This window comes from Hirundo rustica, chromosome 1 (genome assembly GCF_015227805.2).
Source record: "Hirundo rustica isolate bHirRus1 chromosome 1, bHirRus1.pri.v3, whole genome shotgun sequence".
NCBI lineage: Eukaryota > Metazoa > Chordata > Aves > Passeriformes > Hirundinidae > Hirundo > Hirundo rustica.
This window is the reverse complement of record NC_053450.1, coordinates 111,806,946-111,832,931: the sequence shown is the minus strand read 5'-3', so window position 1 is coordinate 111,832,931 and position 25,986 is coordinate 111,806,946. Positions and strand designations below refer to the sequence as shown.

Here is a 25,986-nt window from a genome sequence, read left to right as displayed (position 1 = left end):
CTAAGTGACTTCTTAAAGTACAAATGTACTCTGTATTTGGTTTTTTTTATTAGGAATTGCTACTTTCTTATAGAAAATCAGTTTTCATGTCTCAGTATATGTCTTGATAAAAGGCTAAATTCTTCATAGGTTTCCTAAAAATGTCACTGAAGTGTTTCCCTTTCTTTTCCCAGGGAGGTCTTCCTGCTTGGCTGTTGGAAAAGAAGTCTATTGTTCTCAGGTCTTCTGATTCAGGTAGAGTTTTTCTTGTGAGTAAAATCTTCTATACTTTTAGTTAGAAGTGTGCATTCAAAAAATGTGTAGAACAATCAAAGCACGGGAGAAAGTTTCCTAAGTGTTGTCAAGTTGATGCCAAGAGGGGAATCATCGTCACCATTGAGGAAAAGACAGGCAACTTCAGCTTTGAGGTTTTTGGGTTTGCCACAGCCTCTCATAATGGGGATTCTTCTTGGCTGGTCAATGTGCAATCCAGGATGAGTTACAGAATTCTCATGTGCTCCTGTTAATGGAACAGACATGGAAGAATAAGATGAGGCAGGAGCTTAATGTGTTTATTGAAGTGCATGTAGGGGATGAATATATAGATTGCATATCCAACTTCAGTTCTGCTGATTGTGGTTGAATTAACTATTTAAAAAAATAGTACATAGATCAACAGTTGAATTTGTTTTCCTGTTGATATGTATTAGGACAGCCTGTGAGACATAATGAAGTCCCTTTGATAATTTTCCAAGTTCATCGGTATTTAAATGTTTTATTTTTCATTACACTGTACTGGGAATATTTATGAACAAGTAGAAGAGTACATTTGTTCAAGAGCAATCTGTTCATTAAATATTGTTCATAATTTACATAATTAGAACACTACATAAAGATGTCCCATATGTAATTTCAAACAAAAGTAGAAAAAGGCAGAAAAATTGTGAAACATTTATACTCTGTGTATCACAGATTACCTGGAAGCGGTAGAGAGATGGATGGGTGTCCTTTTGCCAAAGATGAGGCCTTACCTCTATCAAAATGGAGGCCCAATCATCATGGTGCAGGTAACTTTCTGAAGATCAGTTGAACACAAGCAGCATGAATGCTTATACTGCTCTTGCAGACACTCCATGGGTCTTGGGTGGTGCTTTCACAGGTATTTCTTAAGTTTCAGGATGCTGGGAGATTCTGATTAAATACCTCATCCTAAAGAACTGAATCCATTGTTCCTAGAACTCGGAGAGCACTCATCTGCTCTGTTGAAGTTGTTTCCCACAGCTGTATAAAGCAATAGGGGGAACTTGTGTAGCTTTTTAGATCTGAGGTTTGTGGCAATTCTCACATAAAGCCAAAATACATTACAGTTGCCCAAAACAATCTGGCAGGAAAAAGGGGCATAAGAATACCCTTAGACAGAATCAAAAGCAGTGTGGAGTAAGCCTAATTTAGCACCTAACTGAAGCTGTAAATGTTTCAGGACACAATTTTGTATGTTCGTGGTGGGTAGCTTTTGTCATAAACTCCCTCTACGTGTGTGGGAGTGATTGTTCTGTAAGTATTTGATCATAACAAAACTTTATTTCAATTTCTTTAAACTCCCTGCCTGGCACAGGATGGGATAAGAGACTCTTCTTGTAATATGCCCAAGATAATTTTTTTGAACAGTGTGTTTTGTCTGTTGAGCAGAAGCACTGGGCAAAATTATTCTTTGGCAGAAATAAGATGTGTCTAAAAGAATTTTCAGAAATTACCTTCAGGATTGGAACCTATTGGATCTGGAGCTGAAATGTTCATCTCCTTGGAAAAGGGACAAGATGTGTAACTCTCAGTAGTAGCAGAACTGTTCTCCGTGAAGTCCTTTTGAATCAGTTGCAGGGCTTTGTGGTTCATGTGAGCCCTTTGTAGATGTCTCTGTTCTGAATGTCCAGTTTTGTTGCAGTTTTGATCATTTCACAACCCATTCTATGGTTTTATTGGTCTGCTCGGGAGGTGGGTTATAGATCTCAAATTTTAATAGAGGCTGTTTTATGATCACTGTAGCTAAGTAGATGCTTTGGGGAGGGGCGTAATTTTGCAGGAAAATGGCTTAGCTCTGATCAGTGATGGCTACACTGTAAAATAAAGGTGAGAGGAATGTTCTTGTGTTCTCCTGCTCCTCAGATCTGGAGTTAAAATGACATTTCCAACATTGCTATCAAAGGAGGAAGAGGGTTGGACTTGTGCTTTCTGTTTTGTTATCAGATGCAGACTGAATTGGCTATGGCTTTACTGACTTGCTTTTACTCTGCAGGTAGAGAACGAGTATGGAAGCTACTTTGCCTGCGACTACAACTACCTGCGTTTCCTTCTGAAGCTCTTCCGCCTGCATCTTGGGGATGAGGTGGTGCTCTTCACAACTGATGGTGCAAGCCAGTTTCACTTGAAATGTGGGGCTCTCCAGGGTCTTTATGCAACAGTGGACTTTGCTCCAGGTTGGAGACTGTTGTTTGATTCCAGAAATTCTTAGTCAGACAAACTGACTTGACTGCTTGCCAAACCGGCCTGCTTTGTTTAAATGGGGTAACAGGCATTTATGTCTATTTGACACACTCTTAAACATACAAGAATCACCCATGAGCACCCAGTTAGAAAGACATAATCACTTCCTTGCATCTTGAAATCATGAATGACAAATATACACTGCTCCAAGCGCGTATCTCCTAAAAAATAGCAGTAAGAGTTGGCATTGATTCCTTCCTAATATTTTTTTAATCTTCTTTTTTGGTGTTGGGGTTTTTTAATGTCCTCTTCTGTCCTGGAATCCAGCTATCCAAATACATTTCTTTTTAAGCGAGAGGTTATTAGAAAAAAAAAAATACTGTTGAAGATCGTCGTTAGAAATGTGCACACTGCTACAATTTGCTGTGATATAGGCCTGAAGTAAATTGATGGCTAAGCATCAATAGTGTGATCAGAGAGTGCCCACTTGATAGGAGAGTTAAGGATTTAAATGTTTGTATACTGCATGGACTTGATAAAATAGGCTTAAGGCGCAAGAAATAATCTCCGAGACAGGTATTTTCATTTTTTTTATTGTGCAGCCTCTTCTGTGTGTTATTCTCTCTACAGCCAAACACATGTGCTTAGCAGGGATCTGTTTTCTTGCAAGTTGAATGAAATTGTGAATGTCTTCATGTATATCCTTTATGCAGTGGGGATCTGCTCACCAGAGTGGTTATTTCCAGCTACTGTGGCTTGAGCCAGTAGGAGTGATCAAAAGTGAAACATCTCTTTAGAAATTGCCTTGTTTCTGTTCTTCCCTGTAGCCTTGGTAACGTAACCCCAGACGTAGACTTTCCAATGATCAATAGCAATTCTGACACATCTCAGATTTCTTTGTGTCAGGATGTCATTTCTGAGAAAAGCTGGGTTTTCAAAAGATGTATCTCAGAAGCAAAGACATGTATACAAGCATGCATATGTACATGTATATATTTAAAATAAGTTTTGCAAATTAAAACATCCTAATCAAAAGTATTGATTCCTGTGTTTGCTGGAGTAGCTTTCTTGTAATGATTTTTGCTAGGCTGGAAGGGAGATAAGACACCAATTTCAGTAAAATGACAGACCCAAAAAGTCGTGGATATAGCAACTCAATTTTAATTTTTTCTGTTTATAGGTGGCAATGTGACAGCAGCATTTTTAGCTCAAAGGAGCAGTGAACCTAAGGGCCCCTTGGTATGTATTTTCACTTAAACTTTTTGTATCATTTCTAATCTTGAAGTTGTTAATCAGAGGGGTTGACAGCAGTGCATTGAACAATTTTAGGGACCTGTTGACGAAGACATAATTTCCAAGTCAGAAAACATGAATAGAGGAGCTTCTCTGTGTGTTTGTCAAATTAACTGCTGCTCTGCAAATACTGTTTTAGTCTCAAAAAGTATTGATTTTGTTTCAGTAGTTTCCTTGCTAAATGTTTACAAAGCAGCAGAAACGCTAAGGATGGTTAGATGAGTTAGTGAGATATGTGTGTAGGTGGAAGTTAAAAGCAAAATTTAGAGGGCAGATTAGAAGTTGCTTCCTGTTTTCAGCTACCCTAGAGGTTTTACACAAGCTATAGTGGGATGCGAGAGCACTGGAAGCCATTTTGACAAAGGGAGAAGGTCCATTGAGAGTACAAGATTATCTCTGTGCTAAGGAGCTGTTTAGAACGGAATTTGAAATATTTTTCATTACATCCTGTTTGTGTATGCTATTATGCAGAGAATATGTTGGTTCCATCATTTATTTGAATGCCATGCGTCTGAAACAGATCCTTGTTGACAGATTCCCAGGAAATCCGTATTCTTTGATGCTTAAGCAATTGTTTTCAAAGCATCCCTATAAAATTATTGAAACAATCCTTCAATTCCTTTGACACATAGTCTGCTGAAAAGCACTGATTTAGTATGTACTTTGCTGTATTTATAGTAGTTTAAAAATGGCTCAAATTAGTCAAGGTGCCTTTTTTCTCCTTCCCTCTTACATTTAGGAACCTTAATTCACATTGCATTCTGTTCTTGTTCCCTCTTCATGTTTTCCCTTCCTCTTTTGCCCTTCCTCCTTTCAGGTTAATTCTGAGTTTTATACTGGATGGTTGGATCACTGGGGGCACCGTCATTCTGTCGTGCCCGCAGAAACTATAGCTAAAACACTTAATGAAATCCTGGCACGTGGTGCTAACGTTAACCTGTAAGTGTGTGTTCAGTAGAGCTTAATTTTGGGGGGATTTCTTTTCCCCGTTCAGCAAAACCTGATTTTTTTTCTTTTTAGGTACATGTTTATAGGTGGGACTAACTTTGCCTATTGGAATGGTAAGAAATTATTTAAATTATACTAGTGGTAGAGGGGAGCTGTTTATCAATTAGGTAGTAATGTATTTTGTGAAAGAATAAGTTATGCCTGCTTGGACATGGCAGAAGACATGACTGCACTACCTGTTCTTTGTTTGTTGCCAACATGTTTTACTAAACCTACATGGTGTTTGTCTTTGCCAAAGCTACTTCTGCTTCACTCGGTCTGTGAAGCAGTTGAAACACAGACAAATGTGATTTTCTTTAGATTATTTCACAGAGTGCTGTAAGCTCACAAGGACGTTGTCCTCTGTCAGGAACAGTTTTTTATGCCAAATCCCAAACATCAAGGCCTACGCTGAATCTAGCAGTGTAGATTCATTAAAAATGGAGCAGAGTCTGGCTATAATTGGAAAGAATTCTGAAAGTTGATACCTTTGGAAAGAACCATCTCTTCCACTGTTTGTATTGCTTTTTCTTCTTTCCTCCTCCCCTAGGTGCTAATATGCCTTACATGCCTCAGCCCACTAGCTATGACTATGATGCTCCCCTGAGTGAGGCGGGAGATCTGACAGAAAAATACTTTGCCTTGAGAAAAGTCATTGGTATGGTGAGTGTCTCCAGGACATTTCTAGAATGGTTCTTTGAAACATCCATGGTGTACTCCAAACTCTCTTGTTCTTGTGTTGGTGTAAATTACTCCTCAATTTACTATTTTCTGCAGTTGGGGGAAGTGAAACGGAGCAAGACAATTAGGCCAACCTAACTGCTTCTTGTTACAAAAAGCAAAAGAACTTGCACCTCTCTAGCTATTCTTTCTGTTCCAATGGCTTCCTCCTTCCTTTTAGAGGAGAGGATACTGGTGTAGGTCTGACACTGACTTGGTTCAGCTCTCCTTTTTTTGCTTCAGTTGTTTTCTCTGAAGGTCAGTGAGGTGAATCAGGTCACTCAGTCAGATGGGAGCCAGCCCAAGAGGAGCAGAGGGAGGTGGGAAGAGTTTGGCTGGGAGTAGGGATGGAGGAGGAGTGTACAGAGCCTTTTCCTTGCAGCATCAGTCAGCCATTCAGTCAGCTTAGGCTCATGACCTGCTGTGAGCCCGACGTGTGCTGCAGCTGAGTGCTTTGGCTGTCTATCCAAGCTTCACGTTGAGGTTTTGGGCCTCGGTGAGAAAGACCGGGCTTACTCAAAAGAACACATCTTGGTTTTGTGTTTTCACAAACTGCAGCTAGTGGGTGGGACCAGCTTTGCCTTGCTGTAAAAATGCAGTGTCTCCACAAACTGGAGGTTGAAGTAAAACACGGAACCTGTGTCTGGGTTTTGAATAGCCTTGCATTGGAGGCTGTTCAGACGAGCCTTAAAAATAGGTTCCATGTGAATCCCAAGGCTCAGCCTTGTAGTCGCTATCCTGTTGCATACCAGCAACATTCCTATTCACTAGAAGACATTTTTATTCTGAGAGTAGATCTCCCAAAAGTGTACTACCCCTTTTCTAGGGTTGAAAATGCCTTTATCTCTGTAACACTGTGGAAGGCCTGCTGTAGATTTTTTTTCTTCAATTTCACCTTTATCCCTAAGCCTGATGGGATAAATGGATGGGATAATTTTGATGGCCTTTCCAGGGAGAGTTTCCTGTCTTGATACAGCTTTTCTCCAGACTTTCTGATTTTGAGTTGTTTTCTTCAAGGTGCAAGGCCCCTCTCTAAGATGTAAGTAGTATTCTAGTGCAGTGAGAGAGTCTTGGTGTGAAATGTTCACCATAACCTCAGGTGTATTGGGTCATTTTTTGGTGTGGTTGGTTTGTTTCTTACTTTGCACATCCATAGATTTTCAGTGGGGTTTTTTAATCACTGCTGTGGATTCTAAACTTGTAACAATTGATCTACTCAGCTGCAGTTTGAGGTGAAGCTGAGAAAACAAAATAAAGTTGCCTGCAACAAATGACTTTGTTCAACATGTTAGCTGTGCTACAAGGATAACATTAAAGTCTTCTTTTACAGTTTCCATTAGTTAAAAAATGTAATGAAGAATTTCAGTCTACTGTTTCTTTCAACTGCTGACAGGATTCTCTTAATTTTTACTATTTGGGCTGAAATTTCCTGCTTTTGACTTCTCCTCTTGGGTGAATACGACTTTCTTTTCTTTAAATCTGGATATCTTGATCGTTTTCCAATACAAAGGAGAAGAAATTAACTTTTTACCTGAAATGTAAATCAGGCTTTCATCCATCCATAACTGACACTTGATAGGATAGCATTGGGAATTATACTGCTGAGGTCTGTTAAAAAAAAACCACAAACCCTCCAACTAAACCAAAACCCAAATCTAATTTATTTAAACCCTAATCAAATTTATTTTAAAAAAACAAAACAAAAAAAACTTGACAAGGTAAAGACATGAAGGCACTCTAAAGACATGAAATTTGCAGATAGAGACACTCTTCACAAGGGTGGTCTTTTGTGCATGTTTATTAAAATGTAGGCTTGGATTGCTTGTTCACATGTGTATGTCATCTGCAGAAGTCTTTTTATCTAATATGCAGACAGGCCATGTCTAGTTAATGAAAGAACAGATGAGAAGAGTGGCTATTAAGTAATGGCAGGAGAGGGAGAAAGGAATGATGACAAGGAGAAAAGAAGGTTGTAGGCACAGAAAAGAGAGGGCCAAGGTACTGGACAGAGAGTCCCTGTCTGATCTTCCATGCCTCAAAGGTGTTCAGGAAAGGAATGAGTGGAGGCCCTTCATTCCTTCTCTCTGCTGATGTCAGGTGATTCTTCTTAAAAGTGTAGGACAAGGAGAAAGCAGAAGTAGATGGGTGGTGAGACCATTTCTTTGTCATGTTTCCCTGTGACTGATTGGACAGTTGTCTAGAACAGGATCAGAGGGAAGCTAAAGATGGGACCTCAGAGATTCATGGAGCTGTTCGTGGTCTCCCGTCCTGTTTCTCAAAGACCCCAGCCCAGGCAGTAATGGAGTAGCTGCTGGTGGTGATGGAATATCATAATGCTGGAAGGAAAGGCACAAGAGGCTAATAATTCCTATAAGGAAGTGTTACTGACAAAGGGTCAGGTGGAAATACTGTCCTACAGATTTGGAAAGGTTCACTCAAGCTCCCATGAACTGGGGAGAGGACTGCAGAAAAGCTGTGGAAGAGAGTCACTCAGTCTGTAGCCCCAGGAGGGCTCTAAGGGCACTGGGAATTTTTGTAGTTCACTTTGTTCATTATGCTTTTTACCTTTACCTAGGGTTGAATAGTTATTAAAAATTGTTCACCGTATGAGATCAAGTCAGGTTTTTTCTTTAAAACAAAACAACTCCATTTTAAGACTAGATGCAGCTGTAACCTTTAGGGAGGTTATTTTCTTTAAGTCAAAGTTATAATTTTGTAAGTTGTGAAGTGTAAAACAAGAATTCAGTTAAAGTGTGTTTGTATTTAACTTGTGTGTGTGTGTATTTTCTCCTTCTCTTTCTAGTATAAGCAGTTACCAGAAGGTCTTATCCCTCCAACAACACCCAAATTTGCATACGGGAAGGTTCGCTTGCAGAAGGTAAAAGATACACTGAATATCTTTTCATTATGCTTTCTGTTTGCTTGTAATAAAACAATGTTTATGGGGGGTGTCACAACAGGCTCTAGATATCCTACAAAATAAAGAGGAAAACCTTGAAAGCAAACTTTGAGGAAGAAGGGACGAGAGCTTGGGAGTTAGGAATCATGCCCATATTAGAAAATTATCAAATGCATCTTATCTGACTGTAAAAAAATTATGTTTACAATCTGCAGTACATGCCTGAAGCTTTGTTAAACTGAAATTAATAGATTTTTAACACAACAGATTCATAGTTGTTAAAGATAACTCATGTTTCAGTAATGTAGCTGGGGGAATGTTACCATGAGATTTGAAACAAAGTGTTTTTGTAGCTGGTGATGCCTCCAAAGTGGAAGGAAAACTAGGATATACATATTTTAAGTACTTCTAGGCATTTAAATTTTGTATGTGAAGTATTTTTGATAAATTTGAAAGTCTTATGGATAAAGCTTCTGACAAGATCTCTAGCTGATGAGAGAAATTAAATCAGTTTCCTGCTGAGGGAAATGCACATGGAACTAAGCGCTCAGAATGCAGCCTTGCTATGTCCTGTCTGACACTAGTGGTATAGCTGGTCAGCTTGCAAGTATCTGGGGTTTGATGATAAGCACCATCATTTTAGGACCAAGGACAATTTTTTGTGAGATACGTTTGAGAACTAGGTTCCTGCAGTGAGTGAAGTGGGTGGTTTAATGGGCAACAGAAGAGACAGCGCGTATGAATTTGGGTATATTCTTTCTGCTGGGCACAGACAACTTTTGAGATGGAGGATTACTGTAGTTGATGTGCTGGATACTGTAACTCCTAATGCTTTGATTTTATACTTTGTAATTTCAATTTGGTAGTTATTTTTCCAGTTAGTGATGTATCTCATCTCTGCAGCTGAAGTATTGCAAAATTTAGTAGTGATAAGGCTTTGCAGGCATTTTCAAGTCATTCCACTCAAGTGGTGGGCAGAAGCACTTTTTGCATAAAAGTGGTTACCTGTGAAGTTGAAAGAGATCTATATCACTTTGAGTGTCTTCTTGCCATATGAGGTTTCTCTGAACTGGCAGTAGTGACTAATTATAGGCTCTTATCGCTACACACACCACCGTGGCTGCTGCCTTTGGTTGCGAGCACTTGGCAGCCCAGTTATCAGATTTTGACTCTTCCATCTTGTCATGGGTCATGGCTCTCAGATAAGACCATCCAATTTCACTAGATTGAAGAACTTTCTCTTTCATGTCTTCAAGAAATGAATGCTGCTGGACTCTCACAAAAGAGTCAGATGACCAAACTTGCTCAAATATTGCATCTTTGACCTGACCTGCACCTTCTACACTTACTGATTTTTTGAGAGGAAGTGTTTCAGCCATCAGTTTTCACAATGCAGCTGGCATATCTAAACTGCCAGATGTAAGGTTCCTGTCATGTCTGTGCATATACTGCCATCTGCACTGAGAGCCTCTGGAGCTGTTTTCTGTTAAGAAGGAGGCCTTTTGCTCTGTGACCCAGTGCTTAACTTCAGCAGCAGTTTGCTCTGCTGGGTTACCCTGTGACACAAGACACGTCTCCAATCGGAGAGGGTTTGTACTGTGCCAGCCCAAAGCCGCCTTCCCAACTCCATTCTAGGCCCAGGTGGAACCACTTCTAATGCACCTTGTTGTGTGGAGAAGCCTTATGTATTTTGGTGAATATCAGAGAGGGAATATTCTAAATAACAGCTCTGAGCTTTGGTAACAGTAAACTTCCTAGCTACGTCATTTGCAGTGACAGTGCTAACACAGGTACTGTGTGGATCCTCACTCTGCAGCTGAGGTCCAGCAGTCAGCCTGCCATGGAAAGTATTGAATCTACTCCAGTGAACCAACTCCCTCGACACTTTTGCAGGAAGGATGAGAGAAAGGAGACTCTGGAGTATTTTCAGGGGTCGTGTGGTGTACTTTACAGGGGTACATGTAACCAGAGCAGGCTGTTCTCTATCTTTTTTTTCTCAAGATATTCCGTGGCAGTTCAGTCCTTAAGTACTAACTCCCCTGATGAGGCAATTGCTCACTTTGAGCTATTGATTTATTTTAAAGAATCCTCCTGGGTGGGAAAAATACAGTTTATTAAAAGATGCAGGAAACACTGACATTGCTATGTAAGAGCAAAGGCAGGAAAGCAGGTGATAAGGAAAAAATCTTGTTGTACAGATGCAAAAGAGATGGGGAATGAGGGCAGGCAAAGGCAGAACCGCAGTAGATGAGCTCCATAAATGTGAACAAGGTGATAGGTTTTAAGGATTTAAGCCCCAGAACTTGAGAAGCATTCTTTCCAGAGGGAAACAAATTAATCTCAGTTTCTGCAATGCGTCCACGTGGCTGTGCAGGCTTGTGAGCAGGTGGTAGTTTCTGGGTACCACTTGGGGGGCCCTCAGAAGTGCTTGGTCACGAGGAAGTGCTTGCCCTGGCACAGCAGCCTGCAGGCTTAGACGTTCTGGAGAATTACTCAGTTCTTAGGATGTGGAGAGCTCAAGCGATAGCAAGTAGCAAGCAGTGCTGGTGTATGTTGGGGCTAGAAAGGGGCTAAGCAAATAGGATGCTGCCTGTAGTTGATATTCCTGTTGGAGCTATTTTGTTTCTTTTTTCTTTCATGCTTGACTTTACGCTTGGGTTTTGAAGACTTTGCTTTGGAGGATTAAAATTTATTGCTTTTTTTTTTTAGCTGTCATCTGTTGTTTTAAAGGTTGTTTTTAAAAAATCCTGACAATATTTGTAATTTTTAAGTTTACTATTAAATTTCTTTTGTGGTACTGATTGTCCACTAAGTAGCAGTCAACAGGTATTTGCAGCAAGACCAGATCTTGTCTTGAAGGTTTTTTTGTATGTACCACTGAAGACTGAAAAGCTGAACAAAAATAAACTACTGAAGTTTCAAAGAAACAAGCTTCTACCAATCCCACGTGTGATTATACGTGGTTGACCCACATTCAGAATAGAAGCCCCTTTGGTACCAGGGACTTAAAAAAAAAAAAAAAAAAAAAAAAAAAAGTCAAACAAGCACATGTACAAGCTGCTCATACTCAGGTCAGCAAGGCACAAAGCAGCATTCATTGCCTCTTAGTAGCTTATTCAAGTGACAACCATGTCTTAATGCTGCTTGTATTCATTTCTGGTTTTGCTGTCCACCTAGGGCTAAGACTATCAATGCCCATAGGACTGTTAAATTCTATAAACTACCTTTGTCAGTGTTTGTGCCTATCTTGCTTCACAGCTCCTCTTGAAGTCCTGGTAGCTAAATCTCTCCTGTGGCCTGCCAAGTTCTGCATATTGCTGTAACATTACTGGCTGCATCGGAGGAGCACAAGATAAGGAGTGGACCATGTATGCAGTCTGGAATGTTTAGGAAAGTTTACTGTATGAAAGATGATTGCTAGTTTAGATACAACTTTTAAACTGAAAATATAAATATCAAACTACTCCCAGCAAAATTTTGCCAGCTATGTTTGACCAGCAGTCTTCTTGCCCGAGTAAACGTGCTTATCTGTGGGCTAGTGAGGGTGACCCAACCTCCAGATAGTGTTGGTGTTAACTTTTATATACATATGGCATCCTTTTACCTGCTTGTTCCTAGCTAGAGTTAAGACAAGCTCGTTTCAGAAGTCTGTTTAGACCTCTGTCTGCATGGTTGTTGTGGTTTAATCCTGAGAGGCAGCTAAGCACCATGCAGCCACTCACTCTCTCCCCGAGTAGGGTGGGGGAGAGAATCAGAAAGGTAGAGGTGTGAAAACTTGTGGGTTGAGATGAAGACAGCTCAGTAGGTAAAGCAAAGACTGCACGCATAAGGAGAGCACAGTAAGGAGCTCATTCACTACTACCTTTGTGCTCAGCCTTCCCCAGGGAAGCAGGGCTTCATCACAGAATCATTAATGTTGGAAAAAACCTCTGAGGTTACTGAAGCTTTAACCCAGCCACTACTGTGTTCCATCACACACCTTTTGAGCAATTCATGTATGTTGCTTACTTGGCAAGATGAATGCTGTCGCACCAAACATCTCCCTCCTTTTTCCTCCAGCTTTTATTGCTGAGCATGACACCAATGGTATAGGATAAACTTTTGGTCAGTGTGGGTCAGCTATCCTGGCTGTGTTCTCTCCCAGCTTCTTTTGCATCCCCAGCCTACTCTCTGGTGAGAGAAGCAGAAAAGTTCTTGACTCTGTAAGCCCTGCTCAGCAATGACCAAAATATCCCTGTCTTATCTGCAGTCTTAGCAAGAACCCAAAACACAACCCCATGCTAACTACTGTGAAGAAAATTAGCTGTATCCCAGCCAAAACTGCAGACTTAATTATGTGTACGTAGACAATTCATGCTAGCTTCTATTGCATCACTGCAAAGCACCGTATATACATTTTAATATTCCAGTACAACTTTCATGTAAGTTCTGCAAAAATTCAATATTTCTTTTATTGAAGTACCTTCAGAAGTTTGTACTGCTGTGAGTACTCTTACAGTACTTTTTTAACATTATTTTAAACACCTTTTTTTTTTTTAAATTAAGCATTTGAATGTAAATGTACCTATGAGAGAGCCATTTGAATGTCTAATGTGTAGTTACCACTGAACAGTGATGATAATTCTGGGGAAACAGACTGACATCTTTCATGAAAAACTGCACGCAGTTGATTTTTTTGAGCTTGTAAGACACTAGGCATATTGTGTGCATTTTGACTAACTTAAAACTGGTAGTGGTGTTTGAGAATCATAGATGGGTAGAATATTCCATAATGGCAGTGAAAAGCAATTTAATTGTACACATCTTAGTCCTTATTCAGCAAGGTATTTATGTGTGTGACTAGCCTAAACCTTGCTCCCAGTCTCATTAAAACCAGTCCAGCTACTTACATATGACAACTTAATTACAGCCTTAGAGTTTCTAAAATCATTTAAGACTAAATAGAGTCAATTTATCGTGGATGGCTCTTGATGGAATTAAACTGTATCCGTACTTAGCTCAGAATGATTCCAGAGTAACTCAGTGGGAATCAGTGGCATTTTCCCTAGCTTGATTCTAAGTATAACTTAGAGCAAAATTTAGATAATATATTGCTTTGTATTAATCATCCAGAGCAGTTGTGTTTGTTTATACAACTTTAGCGAGAAACTCCTGGGGTATTTCTAGTTAAATAATAAACGGTCACTTTTTTATGAATGCATAGCAAAATCAGAGCATTTGTTTTTATTAAAACACTGCTCTACATGTGACATGTTTCTTTCAGAGTTCAGTTGTCTCTGCTATATTGTGTTTTAAACGTGTCTGCAAGGATGGTGTAAAGATTTGTTAACTTTCTGGACACATCGAGCTAGCTGACTTGATGGCTGGATGTGCAAGCTGTTATATTTGGATTGAAACTTACAGACCTTCATATATCTATCTGCCTTTTCTGTGCTGCAGGCAGGCACTGTATTGGAGATTCTTGATGGACTGTCACCTTCTGGACCAGTGAGAAGCACTTACCCATTGACCTTTGTTGAGCTAAAGCAGGTGAGGATTCCTTCAGCAGGCACTTAGCAGTAATTTTGTGGAATTTATTTGAACAGCCCTCTGTGGTATTACTCTTTTTATGTCATATCTTACACTTTATCTAGCACACAAGTAATAGTATTATAAAGGTACCAGGATTTTTGCATTGAAGGCCTTTTCATATTCTACAGGGCTCCTGTTTTGCACCTGAGGTTTTCTTCTTCCTTTGGATGTAGGTGTCTGTGCTGTATGGGTTTTCACCTTGATTTCTCTCCTCTCTGAAGTATTAAAAAAAAAAATGTATCAAGTCCTCTGTGTTAATGCAGCCTAAATACATGATTGATCACTGGATCACACTCCTTTAGGGTTTTTTTTGGTTTTTTTTGAAGTTCGTTAGTTACCTCTCCACCCAGCTCTCCAGCTTGTTAAGGTCTCAGGAATAGCTTATGATTTATTTTTTTTTCCATTCCTGATGGGGAACTTAATGAAAATTATTCCAAAATGTTCCTGATGTAAACCATGTAGTATTTAATGGATAATTAGATAATGTTGACTTGATGAATATATCAATTTATGAGCATTTATGAGCATTGGTGAGAAGAGAACTTACAAGTTTTTTATGGAAACTCAGTTATAAAGGGATTTTCACCAGTTTACCTAAAGGTCACCTCTTACCTAAAGGACAGAGTAAACTCTAATCTGAAATGGTGACTGTGATAGTTGCTGTCTGAAGTGAATAAAAGTTAGCATTTCAGTGCAGGCACGTAGGCAGAAATGGGGGATTGTTTCAATTCATGACCTGAATTGAAACTACAGAATGACTTGGTTCATTAATATGTTGGGGGTTTTTTCTTTTATTTTCTTTTCCTAGTATTTTGGGTATGTACTGTATAGAACTACTCTTCCAAAGAACTGCGTGGAGCCAACGCCACTGTCTTCACCTTCAAATGGAGTCCACGATCGTGCCTATGTCTCTGTTGATGGGGTAAAAACATTGTTTCCTGGTATTAACTTTTGCCATCAGTGGCCTTCGTGAAAGTTGAGGATGGAGACTGGGTTTTTTTTTCTTCCTCCTTTCTCCAGATTACCAAAGCAATCCTGATCTGATTTAATCACATGAGGAAAATAAGGAAGTATATGCTTGATTCATACCAGATATTCAAATTAGTATTTCAGAAAACATGACTATCTGTTGTCTCACCATTTTTGACATATTTGAATGTTGATACATATTCATGACTGAGGTGAAAAAAAGACCTAGAGAATGGATTTACTTGCAGGTTTATGGAATGTGTTAGTGATATATATATATATGTACTTGGTGGCTTTCTGCAGTATTTGCAAAGACTTTTTTATTAGTATTCTCTGTTTTCTTCCTTTGAGGGTGGAAGAAGGAGGAAGCCTGAGCCTCTGTCTTACCTTATGAAACTGGCTCCTAACCACAGTTTCAAAAGGTTTATTGTACTGAATGTGAACTTCGTCTTTCTTTCCATAAGCAGGGTTTTGGCCTTGCTTAATGAGAATTAATATAAATTCATGTATTTTACAGTCAATTTTTTAGTTTATATTTGACCCATATAGACTCTCCTTCGTGTCCAGATCAAGCTCACCTTTTCTTGTGTTGTGGGAATAGGAATAAATAAAACTGAATATTGGTGCACACATAAATGAAAGATGAAGCCAATGATTAAATCACTGATATTGCCAAATTCTTCTCAGTCACTGGACTAAATTTGGGAACTTGGTTTTTGTGAATCAGCTGCATCAAAACCAGCTGTCACATCTAGTTGATGTACTGAAATGTTGATGTAGAATCCTTTTGTCTGTGCATGTGCTCACATGCAGGAGGCAGAGAGCAAAGGAGTTTTCTTTACTCTTTTGTCACTTTTAATTTCTTCGTACAAGTTGAAAACACAAATAACAGGCTATTTTTGGTTTTCAGTGTTTTTTATTTTCTTCTTCTTGTTGCAATTAATATAGGTACCGCAGGGTGTCCTTGAAAGGGACAAATCACTTATGATAAATATAACTGGGCAGGCTGGAGCAAATCTGGACATCTTGGTAGAGAATATGGGCCGAGTCAACTTTGGTAGATACAATAATGACTTTAAGGTAAGTAAAATCTATTGAGTTATTGGGCTGTGATGGCTTTTCATCTTTTCCACAGGTTAAAAAGAAAGTAGTGAATTAGGAAGAGCAAAAAGGTCAGGATTAGACAGCTGTAACTTTACCTAAAATATAATTAGTCATTAGTTTCTATCTGAGTTTTTCCAGTCACCAAAATCAATATGAAATTAAAAAGTGCTAGACATCTTTTAAACTTTGTTTGTTCACTTACATTGTTAGCCAAAGTGTCACCCACAAGATTTTCCAGTTCAGTTGAGTTTGTAGATAACAATAAATAAATTGTTCCTGTAAACTCCAAAAATGCGTTGGAAATCGGTCCAGAACTTGATTGCACTTCGAGACTTGCGAATCCTGCGATTGCTTTTGGAGGCTGTGGGGATGTATGTGTACATAAATACACCTTTGTATCTTTCTTCTTCTCCCATTTCATTTGTCAGCGGTGTACTCTTGACTTTATCTGAGTGTGGCTGGGATAGGCTGTCCATGAGCACTTTAGCATGCAAAAGTGCCAGTTCACCCAGACTGAGCTGAGAGCTTCCCTGTGCTTCTGGGTGCGTGCTGCACTTTGGGACTGTCACCTCCATGCAGGAGTGGCTGTGGTGGGCTGACCTTGGCTGGCAGCCATGTGCCCACAAAGCCATGCAGCCATTCTGTCACACCTCCTCCACCAACAGGAGTGGGGGACAAAATACAATGAAGGGTTTGTGGTACAAGATAAACACAAGAGGATCACTCAGAAATTACTGTCATGGTCAAAACAAACTCAATGTATTTTTAAGTATGTTATCATAGAAGTGCTGCCAGAATCACTGATGGGCTCAGCAGTGGGTCTGTTTTGGAGTCAGCTGGAGCTGTCTTTGTCTAACATGGGGCAGCTTTTGGCGTTTTCTCAGAAAAGCCCCCACTGCAGCTCCCCTTGCTAACCAGCCCTTGCCAGGTAAATCCCATACCATGGAGGTACCATTAGTGTAGCACTAGGAAGGGCAGGGGCAAAAAGTAAACTTTTCTGAGTTTCAGAGTTAATGGGATCCTCAGTGCTGCATGATAGTTGAGTAAAGACAGGAGTGCTGTAAAGGTCAGTCTTGTATTATGTTTGTGCTGTGTACAGCTCATGGTGTGCCTTTTTTTTTATTTTTGATATTATTGGAATGCAGGAGGTAGCAGTAGTGCCAACTGTGTTCATACTATCTCTTCAAGGTACTTTGCCTGAGTGGCAAAGGAAGGAAGCTGGTACCCTAGTGTTGTGCCTTCATGTTGAGGCAGCAGAAATATTGCATTTATTTATTTATTTATTTATTTATTTATTTATTAACAGGCCAGATGATAAGGAAACCTATATGCTTAGTGTTAAATTAAGGTAAGAGAATAGAGGTTTAGAGGTTGGATTAAGGAGGTCCTCAGTTACTGTGGTTGAGATGAAATTCACACTTACACCTTTTAACAATTTAAGAGTGAAAGCAGATTTAAGAGACATGTCCATGGTGAAAATAATCCTCTAAAAGCAGGTTCTTTCTGAAAAGGCAACCTTCCTTGGGTGGCTTTGCATTTTGTGCATTGCCTCTTTCTGTAGAATCCATCCCTCATACTCTCCTTCATGTTGATTTTGAAAACGGGATGTAATTGTAACTATGCTTTAGGTTTTAAAAATTTGTGTGCTTTTGGAATCCAGTTAGGGGAAGAGGTTTCTGCCTTGTGGTGCCTCGCATTTTTTAACAAAGATAGGTTTTCAGGGCTTTGCTTGGCTGGAGCTTTGTCACTTCCTTGAGCTTGAAATGGAACTAGGCATCTAGCTTTTGGGAAGGAATCATGAAAGGATTTTGGTTTTAAAACATCCTGTTGATCTAAGTCATGTTGTTAAAGGGCACAAAGGAAGGAAGAGTGTGGTTTCATGTTTTTTATGTGTCTTCTTACATGCACACTGCCACCTGTGTCTCAGTCTTATTTGGAAAATTTATATCCACATCTTGGTACACAGAGTTACTAGCCCAAGACATTAATTTAATTTGCACAATAGCAGAGAAAGTGGTATTTACTTCCTACAAATCTTCTCCAGATAAGGATCATTTAATGTGTATTCTTACGCAGACCAAAGTAAGAATGTTTAGTAGGCACTTAATGTAATTTGGATAATCACCCTGTTCATAGTGCCTACAGATGAGCTTAGGGTGGCAAGTTAGAAGGTTCAGCCTAAAGTTAACATTGCATTACTTCAGGTGATTGCTAGACAGAGTAGAGTCTAGGTTGTATAGAAAAGTTTTGTCACTTAACTAGACACTTGCAGATATTTTATTTTGTCATAAGCAAAATAAGCTCGTGTTCTTTAAAGTGGACATTAGGTAAAGGAAGAGAAAACCTCTTAGTGCTCGTAACTGACGGTGAGCCTGTTGGAGACAGTGCAATGCCTATGAGATATCACAGCAGACACAGAACATAGTATCAGCTCTCCAAAGCCATAGAAACTCTGTTTTTTCTTGTTCCTGTTTGATGTGTGATGTTTGCAACATAACTTGTGTTGCACTGAAAACCAGCTTCTATGCAAGGTCTATTCAAGCAGTCAAAACCAACCCCTTGCATTGCACTGAAACACCTCTTTAGAAACTATTATTATAACAAAATTCGGGTGCGTGCAGGGGTAACTTGAAGTTTTTTCCTTTCTTGATAAATTATGACCTTACCTTGCTTTGGCTTTTGATGTTCCTGGAATCACTGTGTACATGATCCCATAGAAATGAGACGGGATTCCACGGGCTTGAAGCTGACTGTAAGCAGAAAGTATTTCATTGAATTGGGCATGTGCATTGGTTTTATGATATTGTATCTTATCTGGAGAAGATTTGTGGGATGTAAGTACCACTTTCTCTGCTATTGCACAAGTTAATGTCTTGGGTTAGTGACTCAGTGCTACCAAGTGATGGTATCTCAGGCTTAATGATATTTAATGTTGCTTCTTTTTATTAAGCCTGAGGTTTTGGAACAATGTTCATATTAAAGCAAAACAGAAATTTTCCCAATTACAGGAAAGAATTTGAAACAAACCCTTGTGTATGAATAAAAGCCTAAAACTTGGAAGAGGAACAGATCTTTCACAGAGAATAAGTGGAGCCCTTTCTTTTTAAGCAAAGCTTATAACTTGGTGAAGACCAGATGCTTGTTTTTTTCATATACAGATTGGCAGCCAGCTGTTACTTTGATTCAGCTTTTATTCATGACTGATTTATAATTGCAGCCAAATAAATTCAATAACATGAGCTAATTATGTTATTGTGTTGTTTTTTTCTTTTCTTCCTCCTAGGGTCTAGTTTCAAATTTAACTCTTGCTCAAGATATACTTGTTGGATGGGAAATCTATCCTCTCGACATAGATGGAGCAATGAACTATGACATTATTTATCTCCGTGATCGCCTGAAGAGATCTGTCAAAGCATTGAATTATGAAGTACCTACATTTTACACTGGTACTCTTTCAATTCCTGGAGGGATTCCAGACTTGCCACAAGACACCTATGTCAATTTTCCTGGCTGGACAAAGGTACAAGTTTTTGCTGTAAAAACCTCAAAGTCCACTTAGAAAGCTACTGAAACTTTTACGGACAATCAAAGTCCACCTGTCTTAGATGGGTCGTAGTGATGAGTGTATCAAATTTATTTAAATGACTAAGAAATAGATTCTTTGCTTTAAGTAAATCTGGAGATAAAACATTAAGAACATTAAGAAAAAGGAAACACATTTTAAAGATAGATGGAGTTGATCTAGAAAGTGGAGCATCACGAAAAAAACCCCCAAACCAAAGCAACTGAATCAATGCACCCAAGTTTTTCAGCAGTGAGAAAGATTAACTGTCAGGGTGTTTAGAAATGTTGCATTTGGTTGTGTGGGGGTTTTTTGGATCGTATTTGAGGTGCTGTGTGAGGAGCTATGGATCCTGTTGCAAAGCATAAAGAGTGTTTGACTCTGTGGCTGGTGGTGTGCCACAGATATGGATCTAATGCATGGAGAAGGTTACCTGGACTGAATGGATCAGGGAGCACTGCTGTGAGAAGCTTGTGGGCAGATCTCTGCCAGCAGGAATTTCTGGGCTGGGGTGCAGCTGGAGCAGGAAGGAGTGTGTTTTCACAGTGCCATGTTTGAAACCACCAGCATGCAGGATGGGTGAGGAGCAGCTCAGCTACCTGGTGGGAGGCACAGGGAGCAGAGTCCCTGCACTGAAGTGCTACTCCTCTTGGAAGCCTAAGCATTTAAGTCCAGGCTTCAGGGAAGTGCCTGTGGCAGTGTTAGGTAGCAAAATTGTTCTTTTCCTTAGAAACAATTAATTCCTTTCTTTAGAAACAATCAATTTACTGCTATTAAAATAAAGTGGGAGAAGGAGTTTCTGTTGATCTGTCCCCACTGCCGTTATTGTAGTGGTTAAAACACTTCACAATATGCAAAAGGCTGTGAGTCATTGTGTGTTCCTTGTGTTGCTGACACTTAACTTGGATGAGGAAATCTGACTTAGTCCCTGTTCCTATATACATGCATGTCACACAATTGCTGAATAAAATTCAAAAAATAGCTTATTATCATGGCTACTGGAATCTTAGACCTTTTTAGTAAATTCTGTGACCTTATCAGACATAAATATTCTTCAGGAAGCGAGGTGGCCGTACCTGTCAGTTGGCAAACTCATATTTAAAATGTCAAGGTAGTCCAAGAATTCTTAGGTACTGGTGGAAATCTTTTCCTCTGATGTATGGAAACCTCTGTTTTATGTAGTTTGTATACCTTGTAAAACAGTCCTGGGGAAAGATTCCAGATGAACTTAAGTTTGGCTGTTGAATTTGTCTTTCAAATATGTATCTTTTTGTATGGATTGGACGAGGGTTTTAAGTAAGGTACCTGGAAACTGAGACTTTCAGATAACTTTACAAATGGGCAAATGCCTTTACGGTAGAGGGCCTTAAAGGGTGTAAATTCCACTCAGGTCCCGCTGTATGTAAATTCCACTCAGGTCCCAGTGTAAATTGCCTAAGTGTGGAGTGGGATTCTTAATGGGTTTAAACTCACCTATCTGAGTAGTTGAAAAACCGCAGAAGCAGCACTTACCAAGAAAACATGAAGTCATAATGATGGTTCTGCTTTTGCAAAGGCAAGGAATATAGCATGAGGGAGAGCCTAGAAGGAAAGGTGCAGTATTAACTGTCATGACCTATGTTGTAGCTTGCTTGCCTTCTGCTTGCTTTTTAAACCCTTCAGTAGTAATAAAACTTACTCCACCCTCACATGAGGAATCACAGTGGCCTTAAACATACATGCCACTGGGTGAATATTTAGATTTAAATTTACTGGACCTTTTTTTTTTTCTTCAAAAGAAAAGAGGATTTGGAGTCAGGACCCTTCATGTTTTCTATGGAATCATGGGCTATAATTGCTATCCCTGCTAATGGAAATCTTGCCAGTGAAGATGAAGTTCCTCCTTCTTTTATTTTGTCTAGGGCATATTTATTAGTAGATATAATGTCATATTTTGCTTGTTTAGCTCGTACAAATTCCTGAGTGTGAAATCTTTAAAAACTGCAATGTTAATAAAGAGAGTTTGGAGTTGAGAAATTTAAGTTCTTAGCTCTACTGGAAAAAGGAGTTACAACCAGTGACTGATTCAGATCAGAAACAGAGACCTGTCTGATCATATCTCCTGCATCAGAACTCTAGTGCAGATGATTCCCACGACAAACACCTACTTCCCACAGGTTACTGTCATTCTCTGTGGGAGGAGGGCTACTGTCTAGTGGGTACACTCATCCATCTTGTGTGTGGGGAGTTTGCATTCATGTCATGTTTGCTTCTAAACCTACTGCAGAAAGTAGTGAGCTTGAATAAAGAGAAACTTGATTAAAAAAAAAAAAAAAAAGGCATTTGAGATCAAGGTTTATTAACACTTTGGCAGAAGAGTGCAAGATAGGATCTTGTACCACGGAAGTGGATACAGAGGTGAAATAACACAACTGCATTTGTACATTACTAACTCCTTAAAAAGTTTCACTTGTGAGTTTCATAAAATTTGTTTTCATAAATACCTGAAAAAGGAAACACTAGAAAAATACTACTAAAGCAGCTTGAATGGCAATACTTGTTATATTACATTTGTGCTTCTGTAAATTGTATTAAAATATTCTGATTTCAGCTATCCCGGACAACTTTAGAAATCACTGAATGCAGTAAAAATCCTACTTTTCACTGATTCAGACAATTTTATTATATTTATCAGTGTACATCCATACCATGAGTCTGGTTTTCCTCTATGTTTTGATTACCAAAGACCAAAGCAAGAGAGAAAAACACGGATGCAGTTATCTGTTCCCATCCCTTTTCTTGACACTGAACTCTTGTTTGATATACTGTGAAAGGACACTTTGGAGGAGTAAAAGCAAATTATTTACATAAATCAGCAGTATATCCTCCCTCTGTCTTGCTTAAGAACCAAGACAGCTCAACTCAGTAGGAGTCAGTTCACAGTTTTATTAAACATTCTGCAGTCTGCCAGTTTATAGACTTTTGGAAAAATCTGCATTTATGTCACTTCAGTGTGTCTGTAGATAAATTAGTGTTTTGACTGTTTTCCTTTTTTTTTTTTTTTTAAATCTTTTGAATTTAAGGTATTTATGATGTTAGGACAGTGTTTTGAGCTAGGGGTTCTGACCACCTCAACTATAAAAAGCAATTAGGAATTTGTATGCCACAATTTCATTGCACTTAAAATAATACTAGCAGATCCCAAAGCTTTAAATGGTTGTGTGTAACTACAGTAGTACTTCATTTCAATGCGATTTCCCAAGTAATTGTGTCAACTAAGCTATTACAAGTAAAAGAGACATCTGAATCTCATGTGTCTAGACAAGCTGTATCTTGCCCTCGAAATGATAGAGCAGGGACCACCAAGGTAGTGTAGTCTTATACTTGTACAGAGAACCATAACAGCAGTAGGATCTTCTTTTTTCTTCTGTGACTTTGTTCTCCTTTTAACAGTTAGCTTCAAGGAAATACCATTTTCAGATTTGTTTTGGTCTTAAACTTGGGGCAAAAATCAGTGCAAGGAGCCTGCTGTTGTTTTCCTAATTATTGCTATATTGGGAATTACTGCAGTATTTTACCGCTTTCTTTTTAAATATTAGGGATGGCTTTAACTGCTCGGGGAATTTAATTTCGACCATCATTAGTATTTTCTTGTACAGATTTTCTGTCCATGTGTTCAATCAAACCGAAAGGTGAAGGGAGTTCAGTTACTGTATCAAGAATGTTTTGCTTGAGTCTATTTTGTCATTTCATCTCTGACACATTATTAAAATGTTGTTATTTTTTCTTTCTCTCTTAACAGGGGCAAATTTGGATCAATGGCTTTAATCTTGGTCGCTACTGGCCAGCCCGTGGTCCTCAGCTAACCCTTTATGTTCCAAGGAATGTGCTTGTTGCATCAGCGCCAAACAACATAACGGTGTTGGAGCTGGAGCGTTCTCCTTGCTACACCCAAGCGTGCGAAATAGAATTTGTAGACGAACCTAATATCAATGCAACGCTACAGCATGAAACCGATAAACCTCCACTCTTTGTTAGAGAGCTATGGATGAGTCATCTATAATGATTTGAGTATTTCTTTATCTTCCCTGCTCCACCCTTTGCTTCCCTTTCCCTCAAACCATACTGATTAACACTGAGTCTTTGGAAAAGGGAAGTTGTTTAGGTGAGGCACCTTCTTAAATTCTTCAGAGACATTTTATTTTAAAATCTCTCAGTTAAATGTTGAATTTCTTTTTAAAAATAAAAGCTGGAGCTTTGAAATTTGCCTTGGACTGTGAAATTGAACTCAACTGGAAGGTAACGTTTCCATCAGCCTAGTAAAAATGTAGTCCTTGTACTCTGCTTACACTACAGTAACCTTCCTATGCTTTTATTTTTTACCATGTTTTGCAACTGGAGAGGAGCCTACAAAAGGGGTGTGCAGCCCCCACTACCTTGCTGGTTTTACTTAAGTGGACTGGTAAGTCAGAGCTGCCAATAAACAAGGTACTTTCAGCTTCCTTAATCATATTATTAGAGTATCCATATCATTTTAGTTTCATTGGGCTTACTGCCAGTACTGAGTGGACCTCATTTTTTTAATGCAAGTGACTTTGGGGAAATTTTGGTTGATTTCTTACAGGACTGGTGAGAAAAACTGTGCAAGAGAGCACTCAAATGCCAGCTGGTCCAAACAGCAGTAGCATGGAGTCTGCATCTGTCCCCTCTTAGAAAGCAAATTTACTGCTTCCCTATTGCTATTTCTGAAGACTTAAAGTAAACTGTTAAGTACAAGGACATGTGAAATTTAGGTTGCTTTGTTGGAACCACAACCTCTGACTAACTTGTCTGCAGAATGTGGTTTTTAAATGATGATTTTTTTTCTTTAAATTTTTTTGTTTGGGTTGGGGTCTTTTTGTTTTGTTAGTTTGTTTTGTTTCTTTTTTTTTTCCCTAGTAGTCATGGCACACCTGCTTTTCATAGGCCACCACCTTGGAAGTGGAACACTTTAAGTTAAAGAATTTTGTTTCTCTTTTAGTCATTAATTCACATCACCTGTTTTGTTCAAAACTGATGGTCTTCGTAAGTGCCTGATATCTTCAAAGATGCACAAACCCCATCAGTACATCTGACTTTCTGCAGACAGAATCTTCTTTTTGATTCCTGTGATTTTGGTGTCAGTCATGCAAATTCCATGGTGATATTTAAACAATAGAAGATGATCAAATCAAGTATTTTCATAGTTGTTATTTCTTCCTTTGATTTTTGTCTGACATTATTAAAATGATTCTTTAAAGATTAAATTCTTTCTCTGTGTGTTTGAGAACGAAAAAACGATGAGAGAAATAGGAGCAGTATTAAGGAAGAAATGGGATGGTAAAGTCTCTGTGGATGAGGAGTTTATTCATGTTGATGTCTTATTTATTTTCGCTGTGATGAAGATCTGTAAAAAGAAAAATGAAGTAGCTGCAATGGGCTGAGGGTACACTGGAGGTGCCACCCTTTTCTGAGATGGCCAGTGCAAAATCCTGGCTATTTCTTCTGGTGAGGACCAATACTGTCACTGGAGAAAAGATTGTAAAAGAGCACCACCCACTTCATGTCTGCTATGTTTGGCATGTTTGATGGGCTTTCAAAGGGGACAGACATGGTTCATCCAAGACAGAGAGGTTCTGCTCTGAAATTCTGACTTCAAATAATAATTTTAGGGATTGAAGACTATGTATTCAGTACCCAGACATGCTTGATTCCTGGAATGCTCTGCTCTGACCTCAGATTTTTTCTTTCTTGGCACCGTCCCTATGGAGAACCTGGATTGTGCTCTGCATGCAGTTAATTATCAAGTATTAATTACATCAGAGCTAGGCTTTGAAAGTAAGGGATGAAACAGAATTAGTTTTTAACTAATTATGGGGTTTGTGGCTTGGGGTGTGCAGAATGACAGTACTATTCATGTATTATTTAAGATCAGTGCTGTAACAGCTGGGACTATTTTTATTTGTATGTCAGTATAGCAGTTAGTGCTGTGAGGGCAGTGGAACTCCTGGTTCTCACTCTGACTTTACATTGTACTTGTGAAAACGTAGTGTGTTCTATGAGACTTCACTTTTCACCAGAACTGTGTAATATTACCAGCAGAAAGGCTTTGCATCAAGCATTATAAACATGCATCTGATTAGTTGTAAGAATAACAATAACAATGTGGAAAGAATGGCTTTAAAGTTTTTCAAGTAGAGCTCTAGATAGCTTCTTTAGCACACCTGCCTAGTTACTGTTTTCAGTAAAGTGGTCTCCTGTCTACAGAAAGGAGCTGAAAGTTGTGGCCCTGATTCCTAATCCTCTTCTACCTACATGGCAACACTGCTGGAGGTGGTATTTGAGTATGCAGAAGGGAGGTCCCTGTGACAAAGGACATTCAGAGCACAGCTCTAGCAGGAGGAACCTGTTGCCAGTTGCTGCT

At 39.1% G+C, this 25,986-nt stretch overlaps 1 protein-coding gene across 1 annotated transcript in view; it reads left to right on the top strand.

Annotated features, from left to right (window-relative positions):
- GLB1 (galactosidase beta 1) overlaps nt 1-24,826 on the top strand; it is a 40,827-nt gene extending 16,001 nt beyond the window's left edge. The window contains exons 4-16 of the mRNA XM_040070677.2: nt 174-234; nt 952-1,046; nt 2,273-2,453; nt 3,641-3,699; nt 4,571-4,692; nt 4,774-4,814; nt 5,291-5,403; nt 8,264-8,338; nt 13,799-13,888; nt 14,739-14,852; nt 15,848-15,979; nt 19,287-19,523; nt 23,347-24,826. Coding sequence (XP_039926611.1) covers nt 174-234; nt 952-1,046; nt 2,273-2,453; nt 3,641-3,699; nt 4,571-4,692; nt 4,774-4,814; nt 5,291-5,403; nt 8,264-8,338; nt 13,799-13,888; nt 14,739-14,852; nt 15,848-15,979; nt 19,287-19,523; nt 23,347-23,607 — 1,581 coding nt within the window. The 3' untranslated portion in view covers nt 23,608-24,826. The remainder of the gene's footprint in view (nt 1-173; nt 235-951; nt 1,047-2,272; nt 2,454-3,640; nt 3,700-4,570; nt 4,693-4,773; nt 4,815-5,290; nt 5,404-8,263; nt 8,339-13,798; nt 13,889-14,738; nt 14,853-15,847; nt 15,980-19,286; nt 19,524-23,346) is intronic.
- The last annotated feature ends 1,160 nt before the right edge of the window (nt 24,827-25,986 follow it).